The following is a 20,060-nucleotide window of genomic DNA, read 5'->3' as shown; positions in this document are numbered from 1 at the left end:
CCCTCCCAGAGTAAATTAGCTGTGATATTCGTAAACTGCAAATGTGTCAGAGTTGAAAATGTTAGCACTTTTAATGGAGACTTGAAAAGGTTAGATCTGATAAAAAGCTGTCAGCTATCCACGTAAAATGATTAATAGCAATATAATGGGACAGTATGCCTCATTTCTCCCTCACATGAAATGGGGGTTAAGACTTTTAGGTTTGCCATTATACATCATCTGGCTTGACCACTTTGAAATTTGTTGAGACTTGAATACACACATATTCTTTATGTCTCATCTGGCTCTTTTGTTTGGGTCATTTTGAAAGTCATGCCCTGTTGTAATATAGATAATTTATGTCCTCCCATAATTACCCGCAGAAGATGCTCCTGCTACAAAAGCACAAATCACTCTCCATTCAAATTTGTTTTGCGCAAATGAGATTAGTGCAGGTCCTTTGTTGTAACACTTTTTTTGCTGCACAAAATGGAAACAAAGCTACAATTAATAAGGAAGTCATAATTCTGAAGACTGACTCTGACCAGACTATTCCTACAACATCACTAATCTTCTAGCTGACACACTGGCTAATGACAAGACAGAAATCTGATTTATGTGATGTTTTATATTAGTTGACACAGCTGCAATTAGACACGTTGAGTTCTTTGTGAACTTTTTCCAGTTATATCTGGAATTGTATGATGTAGATTTTACAGCTGAAATTGCATGGTAATTCTGTGGTATCAGAACCGTCAATCTATTTATGACAGTAAATTAATTTTTTGATTCAAGTTATTGTACATTGTCGTTACTTCTTAATGGACATGCCCATCATTTTTTGTTGAACTTTCCTAAGAAGTGATGGCAGGAATACATAATTAGGAGCGTGTAATGATATAATATGTTGTAGATAACACTTCTTGAATTCATCTGATTATGCCTAGATCCTTAGATATGCAGATTTCTGTATGACTAGTTAAATAGAAACAAAAGTATTTGGTCATACGAAGAAACACTTGCATGTACATATAGAGTGTATATGTTTGTTTGTTTGCAAATAGTCAGGCATGTGGGCCCATTTATTGCAGTTGTAGCATAAGAGTAATGTAAGCAGAAACAGCAGGGCCATCACAGAGCCAGAGCAGATAGGGGCTGTCACCTGAGAGAGGGTGCCCACAGGCCGTGGCTGCTGCTGATCCAATGAGGCTGGACATTACAGGGCTGTCCCCGAGGACAGGTCCTGGTGCTTCTGGGGTGACAGTGTGACACCTCACAGACTTGTGCCCTGCCATATCTTACATCATCTTCCTGTCACAGATGTGCACAACAAAGAGGGTAAAAAAAATTGCAATAGTGGTGTTAAAAAAAACTATTTACTATTATTATACTGATACAATGTATGAAGTGATAGGTATATAAATACTGTAGCTGCTCCTCTGCATATAGCAGGTGTGGTTTCTTGCTGCATATTAGCTTTTTTGTTGTAATGTTGACAAGGTTAATTCCTGGGGTTACAATATACAGTAGGTTATAGAGTTTTATGAACATAATGTGTGTAAAATTTTGGACAGAGCCTAATTTTCTCTGTTTTTGAAAGCACAAATATCACTTTTCCTTGTAATGCATAGATGCTTCTGACATAGCCTTCCTCCTATTTATAATTACGGACACCACATGCCGTGCAGGAACGTGGCCTTCTTTATTGTTTCCTTTGTCATCACATCCTCTAGTAGAATATTCCATAGCTAGAAAAATAGCTATACACAATGGTGGCTCCTTTAGGGCTTTGCAAGTGTTTGTTTTAGGGCACATCAGCACACAGAAGTGCAATACTGGCCCCTAAAGCACAAGCAACATGGAATATTAATGGAAAATGACAAGTTGGCTCAGATGCTTCAAGGATTTCATGCTTTTAAGGGTGCACATTTGGGGGCATTGTTTAAGGTGTCTGGGGTGTAATCCGCACACTCAGGTCTCCAGCAGCCTCAGGATATAGCGCTGGTTAAGCCTCCATATCTCCTCTTTATTTTTGTGGGGTTGTATGTGTGCATTATCCAAATTTGTCATTTACCATTGAGTGTAAGAGTGGCTTTGACACGGCCGCTGTGTGTACAAACGAGGAGTGGGACAGAAAGCGGCACCCCAGCGATATGTATCCCTCCTCTTGTCTTTTTGCTTGCCTGTGACACTGTGAGATGGAGAAGAAAGCCTCAAGTAAAATGAGGTGAAAGCACATCTACTCCATGAATTCCTGTTTTGCTATGGAACTTTTAAAAGATGAACATACATTTTTTTTTTTGTCAGCTTTCATGATGCATGTCATCAGACTTGCGGAGACACATTTATTTCCCCTCATTTTCTGTCTCGCCTTTTCCCCCTCCTTTTTTCCTCTACAGTGGCCTTCTGGGTTTCATACCAGGGAAGAAGTCGACAGCATAGTGAGCAGGGCTTAGAAAAGCTTTATGCAAAACTCAGTCTAATAGGAGAATTTTGATAGCAGCAACACTCAGTGTGATGTTAAACTTGCAGTATTGGTTTCTTGACACAGAGAGAGCCTGGAGGCAGCATGCTGGCCCAGTGATTAGCGCTGTCGCCTCACAGCAAGAAGGTTCCGGGTTGCATGTTCACCCAGTGCCTGCCTGGGTTCTCTCTGGGTGCTCCAGCTTCCTCCCATAGTCCAAAGACATGCAGCTTAGGTTGACTGGGGACGCTAAATTGCCCGCAGGAGTGTGTGAGGTTCTCTCTCTGTAAGTGTCATACCTGTGACAGACTGGCGAGCTGTCCAGGGTGGACCTACCTTCTCGCCCACTATCAGCTGGGATTGGCTCCAGCCCCCCGTGTCCCTAGTTAGGATAAGTGGTATAGATAATGGATGGAGAGAGAGCTTGGAAAGATAGATTTTGCACACGATATGATGCTTGCTGTGCATCACACTAAGGCCTATATGCACACTTATTACTGTCAGAGATCTTACCATTCTGTAGAAAGTTGCAGCAATATCACGGGAAATAACATAATTATAATGTTTATCATACAAAGGTTGTGCTAACTATTTTTCTGAATTGAGCATAGTTAAATGTAATTTAAGAGAATTTGACTCATTCAGGTGATTCCTCCAGCATCTTCCCAAGGCCTAATGAGAGCACTGGACCAAGAGTCTTGGGGTCTGTCACGAGAAACAAATGAGACAAAGGAAAGTACAGGAAAAAAAAACAAAACATTTTTAACTTTCCAGATTTCCAGTTTGAATGGAACCAGTCTGGTCATTTGTTTTTCTACTCTATCATTTAACACGGTCCTGGCATGTGTTTCTCCATGATTCACGTGGATAGAAGAGGCATGCATTTAGTTCTGGATGTGTGACTTTATGACATGCCACATGTTTAACAGCTTTTTGGCGAGGATTATAATTTCCTTGAATTTTTTTTTTTTTCTCAGATTTTTTTTTTCATTTTTTATTTTCTTTGGTTGACTTGTCTCATTGCAAGCATCATCACATGTATGGCATAAGGATTAATAGAATTGTTAAAGAGCTACTCTGGGGGTCTTTAAGATGCTACAAATAAATGGATTATGGTAAGCACTTTATCTTAGCTTGAATTTATATGTTGGTCAGCAGTGTCTTGTGTATTTCTAGGCACAAAAACAGTAAACACTTTTTCTATTTCAGACCAAAAATAAATTGAATATTTTTACCAAATGACAGCCAAGGAAACAATGCTTCATATTTCTGCCTTTGTGTTTAAAGAGCAGCTCTGTGTGTACCAGATAATGTGCTGGTACTCATGGTCTGCGGAGGCCCATCCATCTCTGTGTAAAGCTGGTTGCTTGTGATAAGTGGTTCCTTATAGATAACCTAGACAGTAGGCTTCTTTTTATAGGCCCTCTGTCCCTCACATAACCTTGGTTCTTTTTTTTTATGACCTATGCTTATTTTCCTTCTTGCCATTGATTTTTTACCTTGTTCTTTAGATTTTTGTGTGTTTGCATCCTTTCTCGGTCTTGTAATTCCTAACAAGTAATGAATGGAAGTCCATAAAATGATGATAACCTGGAACAAATCTATTACTAGCAGAAATGTAATCCTATATAAAAGATAGTCAAACACAAATAGACTGCATGTGCCTACATTTGCATTTGTGGTGGCTCAGCTTAACCTCTTTGTGTATTGACCCCAGAAATTTTCTGATTAAAAACATTTTATAGTATAGATGCACTGATCTAGAGATCAGAAAAGCCTGGTTTTTAGTGTGATTGGCCTTGACCAGTGACCGGCCAATCACCAGTGGCACGCATTGTTTAAAATTTTACTTATAGAAAGTTTTTTTTGTTTGTTTTTTTTTTTTACTTTTTTTTTAACCATATTCTCCCAAAATAATGTTAATATATGGTTTGTTCTGGTATATAAGACCTTTTACAGTATCAAGTTTTTACCTCATGGCAGTCATTTTGATTGATGTACCATAAGAATTTTTTTTTATTTTTACCTTCATCTGGTATTTTTTTAAATACCAGATGAAGAGGTATTAGTTTTTGTGAACTTTGTTTTAGATTTCAGCATTAATGTGCTTCATTGTTTTGCTGCCAGAATCACTGAAAAAGATACAAGTAAGTCTGAGTCTTTCCTCATGGGCCTGGCATTTGTTAAAGAGATTCATCAGAGCCTTCTTTCCCCATCTTTGTTCTTAGGCAGCCCGCTCCTCTCTCTGGTTTGAGTTTCACATCTCTCTGCGGTATGATTGCCTGATAACTTAAACATCTCTGCCTGCCCGTCCTTTAGTGGGAGTGTGTAATCAAAGACACATGAGGAGTTGTGTCCATGTGTTGCCCTTTTGATTTTGCCCAACAAATTTGGGGGCTAATGTGCAATATCTATCAGGTCAGCAGATTTGTCCCTGCAAGCTCTGTCAGGTCAATAATTGATCAGAAGAAAATGCATTTTTTCTGAATTCTGTTAAAACTTCCTAGAATTAATGTGTGCTCAGTATGACTGCTAATATGTTTTTCCCCTTTCTTAGTTTAATAATCCTGCTGATTTTGATCTATTATGTATTTTTAGTGAACACTGTAAACCAAACTTTTGTGACAGGAGCTTAAAGAGTTAACAGGGTAACGATATGATCCACATTCCAGCTCTGCCTGCTGTCGATGTAATGTTTCATCGTGGTTGGGAAGTTGAAACGGATGATATTCAATCCTTTGCCTTTGGACTGATGCAAGATAACCGAGTTGTGCATTTTTTGAACAAGTGAAATAAAAACTCTGTGCAGCAAAGTTCTGGGATTTGAGTTGCTCCTTTTGAATGGCCACCACGAAGATGTCAGAGTAATATATTTGTCATTTTGAGCAATGTCTCTTATCAGCTGGCACAATCGCACCATGAATCTTCCTCTATGTTAAATCCAGAATCTGTCTCTTCAATGTCCCTTCCATTCTGTGTTTTAAATGACCACTCGTATTTTTTGCAATGGGTCTCTGTGTCATGGAGGTTACAAGTGAAAGGGCAGAATAGAGCTGTCTGGCAAAAGACCTCTGATAGAAAGTGCCACTGCAGCTAAGCCTGGGCTGGCTTACTGTCCAGCCTAGCACTTCACATTCTCTTCTCCTCTGACAAGAACGGTTGTGAACACTATTAACTTTACACAGAGTTTTGGCCTGATCATTTCAGATATTCTTTGCTTATCTTCGGCTTGTTTTGTCAGGACCGCATACTGACAAAAACTGTGTCAGACACATTTACATTTTGTTTTAAAGTTTGCTGACTTTTTGTAACCCCCTTATTTTTTTTTTAAGCTTGGTCTCAGCACTGATTACTTTAGATTATACTCACCATTGAACTACAGACTACACTTTTCCTAATTTGGTGATGAGGGGGTTTAACAGTTTGAGGAACTCTTAGCCCAGAGCTGCTGACAGTCCTCAGCCCCCTGAGTCCCTGCTAAGGATGGAGCTTGTGGTTAGAGAAAAGACTACTGGCTCTGGTTTAAATATTCCTTGTGGTTTGAATTAGAAAGGGAATAAATTCTCTGAATAATGATCGCAAAACATTTAGCTTCAGCTGCCCGGGTGAAACAAAACACTCTCGAGTGAAACTTTGAACTACTCCTTTTTTCTCCCCCAGCCATTTTGTTTTCAAATTGTTGCACTGAGTTCATGGGAAACTCACTCCAAGGTTACCTGTGTCCCTGCAAAGCAATGGAAAAAAAGGATTACAGCCATAAGAATGTTTTTGCAGCTAGCTGAAATATTACTAACCTTGTCAAATGGCATTTTAAATGAGAAAGCAAGCATATTTTAATCAGGGTTTTAAAGGCAGGGCTTTGCAAATAGCGAGGAGAAAGGGGTCAGCTAATTGTAACATTTGATGTCATGTTTGGTCTCTCTCTCCATTTTGATGTGACTGCCTGGGAGCATGCTCGCTCTCGCTGTGTTCCTTGTGTCTCTTTCTATGTCTCACACATGCTTTATCTCACACACACACAGTCAACTGAAAAAACTACTGAAAGGTTTTGAATTACTCAGTACTTGTAATCTTCATAAAGTGCTGAAATTTAAGCATCTTATTCATCATGTTTTCGAATCAATGTGTGCGTGCATGTGAGCAGCTTAAGAGTAGGGTATGTCAGTCTTCAGTCTCTTAGTCTCCTTGTTAAAATATGAACCCCACTTGGACCAGAACTGTGCAAATCTCTCCCACCGTCCTAGAACTTGTTAGTCTTAGAAACACACAGTCCCAAATCTCTTTGGTTGTCGTAATTTCTGTTTTAACAGCAGCAGAAGGGGAGGGGGTAAAGTGGATATACATTGTAAATTGTGTTTGACAAGGTGGGTTTAGTGGTTTTGTCGTGGCTTGTCTTTAGTTATTACTCATACTTCCTCCTGTCATAGATAAGGTCTGCTGGTGAACATACCAAGGTGAGCGCTGGCACTGGGCCCTTATCACCAGCATTGATTTAGGGCAAAACCCAGTGACAGAGGTCATTGTGCAGTAAAGCTATCCATCATTCAGGTTTGAAGGAGGGTTGAACTGGTGGGAGGCGCAATGTGGACGGTGTATTGGGAAGCTCTGGGTTATTCTGTGTGTTCTGAGATAACAAGAATGTAGCATTTTAAGACTGATAACATACTGACTCATACTTAAAAATGATGTTGAGATATAATTTTAAATGAAGGTAACGGTGTAAACCCAATTTAACCCTGTAGTTTATGGAATTCACAAAGTATTTGTCTTGAATTTAAAGCTTTGATGTGCCAATGAAAATATAGCCTTTATTATTTTTTTCTCAGTAGCTGATTGTTTGTATTTCCACAGTTTATCTTGCTACTTAGAGTAATTCTCTGTGTCCTAGATGTGAGTTTAAGATGCTCACATTTTCCCCGATTTGAATTTCAAGGCAGTTCTGAGCCTGTGGTAAATAAATTTACAATCATAAACACAGGAGATGAGTGTTTTCTCCTATTCCAGGGGTGTTTTTTCAGATGTCTGAAGATGGGTATTTATTGCCGTTAATGTTGTTCATGGCCTTGGTGTGCTAGACTTTTGGCTTAAATGTTCTATTTATCCTGGCATCAAATTGGGGAATACATACTTTCAAATATGCTATGGGTCATATTTTTTATTTGTCATGAAGATAATTTATTGCCTGTTTTTCACTAACCTCTGCAAAAGTTGGAAGCTATAAGAGATTCTCCTGGAGTGACTACACATATACAGTATGTCTGTAAACTGGCTGTGCTGAGTCCTGAGGGTAAAGCTAAAGCTAGAATCGCTTTAGTTATGCTAAAATAGCTAGCAAGGATGGTGGTGCTGCTCATTACAACCTTCCAAAGGATAACTTAAGTAGTTAATTACACTTCAGTCTGTAATCAAACACGTCAGGTTGTCTGATAACCTGGATTTGTATGATGGATTTTAGCTAAATACAGGGGCAGCTTAAACATTTTATGGCTCTCTCCTCAAATTAAAGTTTTTTTTTTCTTTTCATTTTACTGTAATCCCCTCTAAAAGGTGTCATATCCCATTACACGAATTTGGATATGGTAAATTAACGAAGCGAGTTCTTACCCTCTGAATATGTTGACTTCTTTGTGCTGTGTGCAGAGGGTTAGCTTGCTGGGGGTTGGGGGTGTCTTTAACTCTAAAAAGTTGTCTTGAATTTTCTATCTTCTGAAGATGATGTGTTTTTGCAATTCAAATATTTGCTCATTCTCTTCTCCATTGCAAAGCTCCCTTTGAAGCGGAAGAGTTCTATCAGGCCCAATGACAGTGTGAGTGTGCAGCGTGACAGAGCAAGAGGCAGCACTGGACTATTTCTAACTGCATATTTAAATAGCAAGGAAGTCCAAAATCAAAAATGTATGCAAATGACAGCATGTTTTGCATGCTGATATTTTTATGATGTGCTGCTTGCATATTCAGGTGGTGTAGCTTCAGCAGCATTAATCAGAATTACTTCATGGCTTCACCACAACCTTGATCTTCTTTTAAAACAAACATTTCAGGGGGTGGAAGGCCTGCAATTTGGCAGGTTTACTTTTCATGAAAGCGTTTCTTAATGTTTTTATGGACTGTTTTGAGCGGAAAGACATACTGAAGGCCTTGGGCTTCACAGGGAAGTATGTAACCCTGAAGATATTGCAAATTATTGAAGACCTACAGTAACTACCTGATCTCCTTTACATTCATTACACCTGTATTCCTTCTTAATGTTATGTGAGAAGCTTCTCTTCACTTAATTGAAGTTTGTGATGTATTCATTATATTGAGCATTAGCACCATGAGGCTTTATGTGGGTGCTTTCAGAAAGCTGTTGATGCAACGAGCATCATATCAAGACAGAGCTCCTGAAACAGGCCTGTGGCCTGTCTGCACTCCTTAAAGTATAGAAAATACAGTATAAAATAATTAATTGAATTGTCATCTGTATGAGCAGCCCTTGCTCTCTGCACCCTATAATTCCAACCTCTTTCTCCCCCTTCCCCTCACCACATTTTTTTCCTTCTTTTTTTTTTCTAAACAGCAATTAATCTCATTTTTAGTCCAATTTCCAGCCCTCTGCTGGAGTCAGAGCGAGTCCTCTGTTTTGTTCCTATTTGGCTTGGTTCCTCTGCATAGTCATTAAGGGCCCAATTAATGTCACCCTTTAGCTGAAGAGTGCTCATTTTTATTGGGGAGCTGACAGTCACCGCCATGAGTGCCGCAGTGTAATATGCATTAATTGCCCCGTAACACTGGTAATTACCAGTTCTTCAAGCCTCTCAGTAAACTGTCATGCCCAGACACGACTGCTTTGAAATAGATTACTCATTAGGGGGACCTGCCCTGTTTTCCAGTGGGTGCTTACTGGGTTGGCATAAAGACGAAAAAAATCTGGTGCTTGAACAAATAGTTGCCAAGAGCAATTTCCTATTACAACTTTCCTGGTGACGGCTTTTCTTTCTCTTTCTTTCTTTCTTTCTTTCTATCTTTCTTCCTCCTTCTTTTTTTTCTTCAGATGGCTTTTCACTCGTCACTTGAGGTAAAGATCAGACGTAGAGTTATAGGTCCATCACAGATCTTGCTGATAGCAGTCGGTTTGTCTTCCAGTCCCAGTTTGACTCCTTGAATGAAAATGTGCTTTGGGATTTCACCATTCAGCATATTGCCTTAACTAAATTCTTCTTTTGATTGCATTTTGGTCTTTTTTTTCCTTTACACACCATTGCCCTGAATGCCCAGAGTTTACTGTACAAGTACTACATTGAAGGTGTCAGTAGTGCTGCTTGATGTGACATTTCAGGGCCTAGTGTTTTTATAATAGTATCAAGGCAGTGTTAATGTAACGCTCTTGTTCAAATATTGATGCTAAATTTGCTTGGCTCCTGTGTTTGCAAACTGTGGAATCGCTGTTTAAAACATTAGCTTGTGCTTCACAGTTCCTGAAACGTGTCCTGCGTATCTGGAAAAAAAGAAATTGATAGTGAATGCAAACAGATGAATTTAAAGAAACGGTTAGAGGACAAAAGCTGAGGATGTAGTGTGGGTGTCACCGTTGCTTTGCGATAAGATATTATAAAAGAGAGACCAAATCAAACAATGTTAGCTATTGCACATTTTCTGCACAAAAAGGTGTTGGCCTATTTAGTCATGCTAGAAACAATATTTAGATTTCACCACAGCTTTGTAAATACTCTGTGTGCACTGAGCTGATTCCTCTCTGGTCCCTGTTGTTTCCTTCTTTCTGTTTTCTTTTTTTCCAAAAACATTTTTGTGTCATTACCCATTTACCCCAGCATGGAAAAGAACAGTTTGTGAAGACCAGGACAAACCTCTGACACTCACACAGATAGAAAACACACAGAGCTTCACAAAGGTGCTGCCTTTGTTTTAACTTCCTTATAGCACCTGCTTCAGGCAATCTGCTCCCACTCGTCTCAAATGAATTTTGTCACGGCCTTTCAGATTCTCAGCCAGCGACGCGCTAATGAAAGGAGATGGTACAATTTGAACTGACCAGGTAGCAGCCAGCAGTGCACAGCTAAAAGCAAGGGATTGGGACACACCCCTCCTTGAAACAAAAGACAAGTCAACCATCCGCTGATATACCCATTACCCTTCTCATTAATACCCTGCAGATTTTGCTGTGAGTGTGTATGCCCGTGTGCACCTGTGCATGCGTTTATCTGTTTGTGTTGGTTGAGCACTTATCGAATTGTTTATGACAGGTCTAATTGGGCTAATTGAAGACATTAAGATTACCTGTCAGCTGTGTGTATCCAGACTCCCTGTCTGTCTGACAACTCCTGACAAGTGAGGGGCCCCGTAGCATCCGTCATGATGGAGCATTCCCAGGCTGAAATAGGGACAACAGGGGCCACTCTAATTTGATATGGACAGCCATAGCTGCACATATCAGCCTCCTTCTCTCTCTCTGTGTGTGTGTGTGTTAAGTATAAGTGAGAGTTGGGGGCTCTGTGCATGGCCAGGCTAATGCAGTCCCCTTTGGCAATGTGACAAAGTGATGAGGCAGTCTGAGAGGAAAAGCAAAAAGGGTCTTCAAGTCTTTAAGGACATGAGAGGGAAGGTGCTCAGGGTGACAGCCTTCACTGATTGAGTGACAAGAGAGGAGCGCTGACATCTATGTGTCTGTGTGGTTGTGGATGATCTCCCATACTGCTTTATCAGAGACACCCAAACTTTATACTTGGGGAGAGACCACCTGTAACTAATGGACCCACTTTGGTTGACCATCCTTTGCATATGTATGCATTCTGTCATTTATCACATATACAGAAGACCGTGTATAAGAAATATCATGCACATAATGTTTAAATATGTCTTACTTTGAACTGTATCAATGGAAATGTAGTTCAGTGAATGATTTTTTTTCCTTTGAATCATTAAGTTACAGATATTCATGGAACACATTTGAAGCAGAGCACAGGCCTATATCTTCTTAGGCTTAAGGAATGTGCCTTTGCATATCCATATCAATCCATCCCCCCTCCTTTCCCCCCCTAACGCTGCTCTCCTGTGTGGGCATTGTGTGGGCTTTGCAGTGTCATCACCATGACAGATAAACGCTGTCAGCCCAGGAGATCCCTCTGTTTGTTTGTTCTTCTCCAAAAGGGGTTGAACTGTCAAGTTGACAACTCATGAGACCCTTAGACTCTGCCCTACTGCCTCTCCCCGGTTTCTCTGTCTCTCCCCATGGCCCCCCTCCCTCCCATTCACCTTCATCCACAAACGAGTGAAAATCAATACCAGATTGCCTGAGGACCACTGTTTGGTGTGGGCCTCACCCCTAGATGTCCCCCACTCTGCTTCTTTCATTACATGTAGCCCAGTATTTAACTTCCATCCTGATCCCTCGCCTAATTAGTTTCGATAAGCTCTGAGCCTCTCTACCTTCCTCTCTCTCTCGTGCGGTCTCCTTCTCTCTTACACGCGCTCTTTCACACACACACACACACACACACACGAACACTGCAAACACACATGGCTATTTTGCTTTCCTGGCCTTTGAAGGGACACTCTGGGATGGTAATAATAAAAAGACAAATCCCAAAACGCACACAGAAGCCCTCAGCGATGCTTGAGCTAGGATTATTGTTTTGTTTATATTGCAAATTTTTTAAAACTACAATGAAATTAGATTTGCACCCCAGATCATCAGTGAAAACACTGGAGATATCCTGTGTTGTCCAAAGCTAATGGTGCTCTGTGGTGGGCTTGTTAGTGAGACTAGGCCCATGTTTGTGTTTTGTCATGAGGCCTCCTTGTCAGCTTGTTTCTCAGTTTAGTTGTCCAGTCACATAGTAGCCATTTATATGATATGAAAGATGCAAATTGGTAATTTCCTAATACTAAACTTGATCAATAGCTGAGTGGCACAAACACAGGTAATAGTTCCAGGGGTTTTGTGTGTTGGAGGTCTATGTCTCTTTGTGTATGTGTGTGTTTTTATGTACCACCCACATGTCCATTGCGCTGGCTGCCCCATTGACCACTGACAAGCTCCAACGACATGTTGGCCCCCCTGCTCTGCTCTCCTCCAGGGGTTAAAATTACCCTCAGGAATGTAAACAGACTGCCGAGTAAGCACACAGCTTTCTGTGAGCCCTTGCCTGTGTCCATATCCAAACTCGACCCCCAAACTGGGACGGTTCCATGTTGGACTCAGAGGCCAAGGTTGATGGCAAGGATGCCTTAACCTGGCATCGACTGGTTTGTCACAGCTGTTCTCTGTTCAAGTAACACCACAAATACAGTGTTTACGTGTCTAATGATGATAATCATATTGGTGGAATGCAAATGTTCTACGCAACAGCTGAAGAAGAATAACCATCATTTTACTTTTTCTCCTCAGGACTCCTTTCCCCTATCCAACAGAGAGATAGGCATTCACACCAGTTTATTAGGTGTAAGTGCTCTAGTCTAGCTGAAAAAGTTCACTGGGCCGGGCGCTGACATGTTGATTTAGTAGCGGTAACACGACTGCACTTCCAAAGGTGCTGACTTGGACAAAAGCCAGGCCTCTTTTTTTCCCATGGAGACATTAGAGGTCACACTCTAATTGTGGGGCAGGGTTCAACTCATGGATGCAGAGGCCAGGACACAACAACACCTGCTTTTTCATGCTTAACTTCTGATTTAGCCGTCACTGAAGTGGCGGTAGAATTTAACATATTAAACTTATTCCTGAACCTGACAAATGAATAAACCAGTGGATAGTATGTCCTTTTCAGAATGTAAATGCAAGTTGCTGTGAGGAGTGACATAAAAAATATACAGTGTGTATGTGTCGTGTTGCAAAAATGTCATTTGCAATTAAACGTATCCATAACATCTTTGTCTATTATAATAGATTTTTTTGTTTTGTTTTGTTTTTTTTTACATTTCTCAGAGAACTTTATTCTTGTTTTCTTTAATCACAACACAAAATAAGTTTAGAGGACAAAGGACATAACATAGAAGGTAAGACAAGCAGACATAGTGATTTTTACATTTAGTTAATGTGTGTGTGTAGCGTGGGTGTATTCAACTCTATGCAGTCTGTTTAATTTTATTTCTCTTTCTTTTTAATATATACTGAATAGCAAAGTAAATTAATAAATTCGGTAAAAATGGCAAAAATTACATATTTGTTGAAAATGGGAAAAAAAAAATTCATATTGTTTCTGCATTTAATCCATGGTGTACTTATAAAAAGTGCCCTGACCTTAATTGTCTTAATATACATTAATCAGTAAATGTTTGTGAAGTGACTTGGGACATCTTGTACAACTTGCTTGTGTAACATTGCCCCTTCCTGTTACACGGCGCATGTGGAGATGTTCTTATGTTTATTTCAGCATGGTAGACAAACAACCAAGTATCAGGCACACATCCTGTGACCTCACCTATAAACATGATATCATCACCCATACAAATACACATAACACTGTTCCTCTGCTGGACACATCAGGTTTGCAGGCGCCCGGTCAGACTGACAGTGCCCTAGCGAGGGCAGATAGGGTTACAGTGCAAACTGTTGTTGATTAGGACCCTGTCTGTAGTGAGGGATCATCCTAAATTGAAAACACATTAGCCATCAGGGTTAAGGGCAGGATTAGGACCAGGGCTCTGCAGCGTGAGAAGCAGCGGCAGACACAAAATGGTCGTCCCTCTGCCTGCCTTGACCGTCTTTCCCCAGAGGCACGTGGCAATTATCGGCCAGGGCTGCTGGGAGTTCACAATAACAGGTTAAAGGAGCTTGTATCCCCCTGACACTGTGGTCCTCTCTGTCTGCACAGCTTCCCAGCCCCCGGCCTGCTTGCCTGCCGCTATGGGGAGCTTCCTGTCTCCAAGCAGAACATACAGATATGGAGACTCATCAAAGGCCAAAGGGACTCTCTGGACAGGTCTCCAAATTAGCACTGTGACCAGTGTTTGGCTTTGGAGACTAATAAGCCTCATCTGAAAACAGTAAAAGCCTCTTCTGTTACTTTTACTCCCATATTAAATATAAAGAAGGCCAGCTTAATCCACTTAAAATCTCTTTATATTCAGACTCAAAGACACGATTATTCCTCTCTCATGATTTCAGTACAGTACTACAGTGCATGCATAGGAGACACCATCTGCAGCCATAATAGAGTTTAGTAATATCAGCATCAGTTGTTAATGAATACCCACTCAGTGTGTCATAATGAAATAATCAGGCCATTTTCATGATACAGAGTCATTGTAGAGCATGAAAAAAGATCAGGTGAGCTCTGACCATTTGAGCAACCTTACACAGCCAGAGAACTAGTGTCTTTCTTACTACATTTATATTACAAAAGCTGAATTTGAAAGTCATACTGTTTGTAAAGATGGCTGATGTACAGAAACTCCATAACTCCAACCTAACTTTAATGCATATTGTTCTGGTGTCCCCGCGGAGCTCTCATCGGCAGGTTGTTTTTGTATGCAGTGTCCTCTGTGCTGTTGCAACTTATGAACACTAAACAGACAAAGCCAAAGCCAGACCACACCTTGTTTGGTTTTGCTTCATATCCAAAACAGGCCAGAGTGTGTCAAAGCGTGTTGGACCATGACGGCATAGATCTTAGAGGGGACCAGCACACAGTGCACACTTGTCCCTCAGATAAGTGTTGCTAATGTGGTAGGCGACATGCTCAGTTAAGGGACATAACGAGTTCCAAACACTGATTAAGACTCCTCCCTTTGGCTGAAGGATGTTTGGAAGCATGATATTATACAAACGGATCCTAACCAGGACCAAATGGTGCTGTGCTTGTGCCTGTGTATTGCTCTTGTGTCATAAAAATAAGGTTGGTGCTTATTGGCTTATTCAAATAATCATGTGTTACCATAGTTATCAATCAGCTGATTGATATAGAATCTGTCACACTATATATGTGTGTAAGATGATAAGACTTAGGTTAATGTGAGAAGGTGGCTGAGGTGATAGGAGGTCAGAGAAAGTGATAATGTGTTAGTGGGAGATAAAGACTGCAGAGTCCCTTTAGTACAGGGGTGTTGGGGGAGCGTGGTACGACTTAACAGTTAAAAATGAAATAATGATCATTTGTGCATTTTGCTATTCAGGAAAAAAATCAAACACTAATTTTTTTTTCTCAAATGCATCTTACACTTTAACGTATGGCAGATCTTACATTTTGTTGTGTGAAGTTTAAGTTGGCACAGCTTCCACTTCCTAGTGCAAACATTGAAGCTGGTATCTCTTTCAATAAAGTGAGCTAAAGGTGGATTAGTTTGAGCACTGACTCCTGGAGCTGAGGGCACGTCCTGCAGCACAGGTTACAGAGGTTGCTACAATTACCAATAAAGCGTTGGAATCCTCTAGTGTCTGTTGTGGTACAGTATCTTGCATCAGTGAGCATAAATTAGATGCTAGTGAAACACAACTTAACAGCACACTGACTCAACCTGACCTCCTACACCCCTCATACTTACACATTGCACCTTCACACTTCTATGTTAACACTACACTCCACGAGTATACACATACATACAGTACATACACTCTACCTCCAGTAGTAACGATGAATGTCAAGTCCTATTTCCATAACTCATTGACAAAAAACATGAGATTTTTTTTTTTTTATTGCTCTCTGGTTCACCTTAATTTCAATGCTTGTGTAGGTTTGGGTGACTCTTTTAACTTAAGTGCCATTGCTCCTTGTCTTTGTGTTTTAAATACCTGAGCAGAACTTTTCTTTGTCCCTAAAGACAGTGCAGAGGCGGAGAGAAAAAGGTGCTCTGTTCTTGGATTAACTCTTCCATTCAGCTTCTGTTTTTTTTTTTTTTATGGACAGTTGGATGTAGTTTGTAGCAAGGATTATTTACCTCTGTGTTCAAGGACAGCCCTTCAGGCAGAAACAGCATTTAAATATCTTGTTTGAGTGCACATAAGCTTGTGTTACGAGAAGCATCTTCATCATCAGATTGGCTGACAACAGCTACTGCAAGGCCATTAAAATACACAAGCTGGATGTACAGTACAGAGGTCAGCTGCAGGGCTGTATCGCCTGGCAGGCACTGGATCACTGCCCTGCTCTAAAAGCACATCTCACAACCATTATCTGACCCTGTAAATAACCTCATAGGCAAATGCCAAGATCAGAGACTGACCTTGAAAGAACAGACTTTTTGTCAGTAATACACAGATTTTCTTTGGCTTTTGCTCTATCCACAGTTCTTCTGTCTTGAACACAGAGACTTTTATTCCTCTATACTTTTCACTCCAATCACTCTTAATACTCTCAGTCTTAAAAGAAGTTGAGCAGGTTCCATAGCTGCTTTTTAGAGAGCAGAGAAAAGACTGACTAATGCTAATGTTTGGCAGTGCTTTAGTGGCCCTACCTTGTGACCTGATGTATGGATGCTGAAAACAAAGAAGTCTTTGTGGGGAGACCACAGAGACATAGAGTTCACCCTCAGGTAGAGGCTTACGCAGTCTAAATCATTGCTGGGGCGTTTGTTTAAAATGGCTCTGTGTGGTATGTAAAATGAAAGGAGGGTGTTTTAAAAGTCGAGCGTAAATTCATCTTGATTTTATTGATAATTCATCATGTTTTTGTAATGTGGTTGGGCAGATGTGCTCAGTTTTTGTAAATCGTTTTCTCGCCAAACATGGCAGATCAAATTAACCTTTGCTTTGTAAGAAAAAGACAAGACTAAAAATCAAATCAAGTTTGCACATTCTGGGTTTGTACTTTATTGTGTTTTTATTAGCTTTAGCTTTTGCTGTTCTCATTCTTACTACTGATCTCTGTACGTGTGGCTTCGACATTTAAGATGCAGAGATTTCATTCTGCTCTTAACTCTAGGTGACGCTTGGCTGCATGACTCGCTGACACTAATAACATTCCTTCTTTTCCATTCAGGGGTTTTTGTTCCTGAGTGACTTGCTCTCATTAAGCTGCCATAGTAAGCTGCTTGGCACCTGCTTTAAATGCAACCACCACCCGCTCATTAACACTAACGAAAGCATGGCTGGCAGCCGCAATCCACGCCCAGACTCGTCAAATAGCCCCTTTGCTTAAATTAGCTACATTTCACAAACAATTTCAGCAGCATGCACAGTTAGGCATTTATTGGAAGATGACTGACTCTGTTTTAGAGGTGGTGTGTGTAATAAGCACTAGCCAGGTTAAGATGAGCCAACCCACATAATAAACCATAATTTGCTTACAAATTCAAGCTGAACTTTTATTCATTTCCACAGGCATTATAACTCACAAACTTCAGAGGGACTACTGGTACGTAAGGCAGCATACTGTACACTGTGTATTTATAATTACTTTCTGCACTGTCTGGATGCTGCTTGGAACTTTTTCTTAAGAATCTCATATAGCAGTCAGGCTCAGTCTTGGCCCCCTGACCGTTCCCTTCCCCCCTCCATGTTATTGTTTCTATTCCCAGTCTCAGATTTTTACCTCAAGGTCTCTGCAGTATTGACTTGTATTAATTCTGAGTAGGATTCAAAGTCCATTTATTTTCTTTACAGTATGGAAAGGCCTTGGTGACATGTCTCCCCTGTGTTTATAATTCTGCTTGTTTCAATTTGTGCTTGGCCTCCCCTGACAGACCCAGGACATGATGTATCGTACACCGCTGCCTTATCTGTTGATGTACAGTTTTAACCTTTTTCAGAAGGTTGCCTCTCTCAACTCTGAGCACGCTGTTCTCTCTTTTCTCCCCTATTTAGCCTCACCTCCCTATCCAGAGCACAGGAAATCCATATAGGATAGCGGCTGAATAAAAGAAGAGCATCTAATATAAATGTTTAGGTTTTGTTTCCATAACATTTCCATATTAAGAGTTGGCGACCATGTGCGGCACTGGAACATGGAAATGATGAAAGTTTGGGGGCTTCAGCTTTGTTCAGTGTTGAGAAGCTGAGCTATGTATGTGACATTGTGGTGAACTTGCAGTGTGCATCTGTGGGCTTTCTCCAGGGTTGTTAGCTTTGGCCTGTTTGCTCATAGATACAGCACCGTAAATCACACACTGTGAAACATAGAACGGAGGGATGGGGTGCAAAAGCATGTACTTCTGTAAGGTCCTCTCGGAGGCAGGGGTGTGTATATTCCCAGATTTCTTTGAGCATATGTCTGTCTTTAAACAAGTACAGTATGTAGAACATGCACTGCCTGAAGGCCCAGTCAACACAGTACAGTACATGGGTACATATAGCTGGCAATGTCACAACAGCTGATTCTCGCATTTAAAATTTATGTGGTTAACGTGTACTGTTGAAATTGTAAGATACGATTATTTACAATGATCTCATAAATTATAACCACACAAAAGAGTAAAGCTTTCCATAACTATTAATAAAATAACGCCACAGGGTGTTTGAGTCACTATTTTAATATGAAATGATTGATCACATGTTCAAGGTTTTATGCCCCTTGGAGCTCAACTTCTCCTGGCCTCCGTGGCCTGTTGGCTAGCTTCCTGTCTAGGTCTCCAGAGGCCCCACAACATTAACTGTCTGAGGATAGAGTGTCTGGTACCACTGTTAGCTCCCTGAATCTGGTTTTGCATGTGGCGTCTGAGGTGCTCTCCATTCAGAGTTCAACTGTGACATGTCTTTATGCATGGCAGCTAATGTTCAAAGTATAGGTATGATGTATATGAGGCAGAGAGGGGCCACCAGTGGCTCTTTGGGGGTTAATAAATAGCTTGAAAGATGATTTACCTTTACAAGGAGGAGCAGTGAAATAACATTGCACATTCCCAGTAAAGAGCTTTTTACTGTTTCTTCACCTTTCAGCAGACCTTAACGTGTATAGTAGCTGAAATGTCTATATGACACAATAGCAGCTGAAAGACTGGAAGAAGAAAACAAAAGATAGAAAGAAGGGAAAAAATAAAAAACACATAATTGCCCGAACTTGACTTCTCAGTTGTTTGGCAAATCATTATTTATAGTTCATAGAAACTGCAGAGCTTGCCAACTAAGGCAAAGTTCCTTTAGCTATCAAAGTGAATGTGAATGAAACAGCTGGACACTGTCAGACTGGCTAATGTTAACCACCAGACTGTTTTAAGTCTCAGACTTTGTGTTGAACTCCTCTTGCTCTGCTGTGTGCCAAAGGCTTCTGATGACAGGACCCGGAGGCCATGGTGTAGAGCTTTGTTATTTCACAGATTATTGTTATTTCACTGCCACTGTAATGTGATCATGTGTGTATCACCCTGTCAAAAGATCTTAATCTTCCTGGGAGCTTTTTTGTTTGTTTAATTCTGCACAAGTTTCCTGGTTGGTGATCAAAGGAAAATACCTAAGTGGCCTTATCTATCATAGATCAGTCTCACTAGTGTCCTGTTTTTCAATCTCCTCAGTCACTCCTGTATTTTTGTTATGCCTTCCAAATCTAGAGTCAACAGCCCCCAGCATTTTGCATATCTGAATTTGCAAGCAGCTGTACAACTCATTGATAGCTGCTTCAAACTCTGAGTTGACAACGATGATGTACTAACAAAAAGACCACTCTTGTTTTATTTGTTTTGCATTGCAGGTTTGGTCCAGGTCTTGTGATCTACTGGTATGGTTTCATAGGAGAGCTGGACTGCCAGA

The 20,060-nt window shown here is 40.6% G+C and overlaps 1 protein-coding gene across 2 annotated transcripts in view; it reads left to right on the top strand.

Annotated features, from left to right (window-relative positions):
- Nucleotides 1–20,020, top strand: part of cdin1 (CDAN1 interacting nuclease 1) — a 50,905-nt gene extending 30,885 nt beyond the window's left edge. Inside the window, exons 12-13 of one of the 2 annotated variants that reach the window (XM_020614043.1) lie at nt 14,257–14,428; nt 20,002–20,020. In XM_020614043.1, coding sequence (XP_020469699.1) covers nt 14,257–14,377 — 121 coding nt within the window. In that variant the 3' untranslated portion in view covers nt 14,378–14,428; nt 20,002–20,020. Of the gene's footprint in view, nt 1–12,830; nt 13,210–14,256; nt 14,429–20,001 lie in introns of those variants that run through there. The other variant, XM_020614044.1, reaches the window with a different exon arrangement.
- The last annotated feature ends 40 nt before the right edge of the window (nt 20,021–20,060 follow it).

Source organism: Monopterus albus, unplaced genomic scaffold, assembly GCF_001952655.1.
Source record: "Monopterus albus unplaced genomic scaffold, M_albus_1.0 scaffold141.1, whole genome shotgun sequence".
Lineage (NCBI taxonomy): Eukaryota > Metazoa > Chordata > Actinopteri > Synbranchiformes > Synbranchidae > Monopterus > Monopterus albus.
This window is presented reverse-complemented; position numbering and strand designations above follow the sequence as displayed.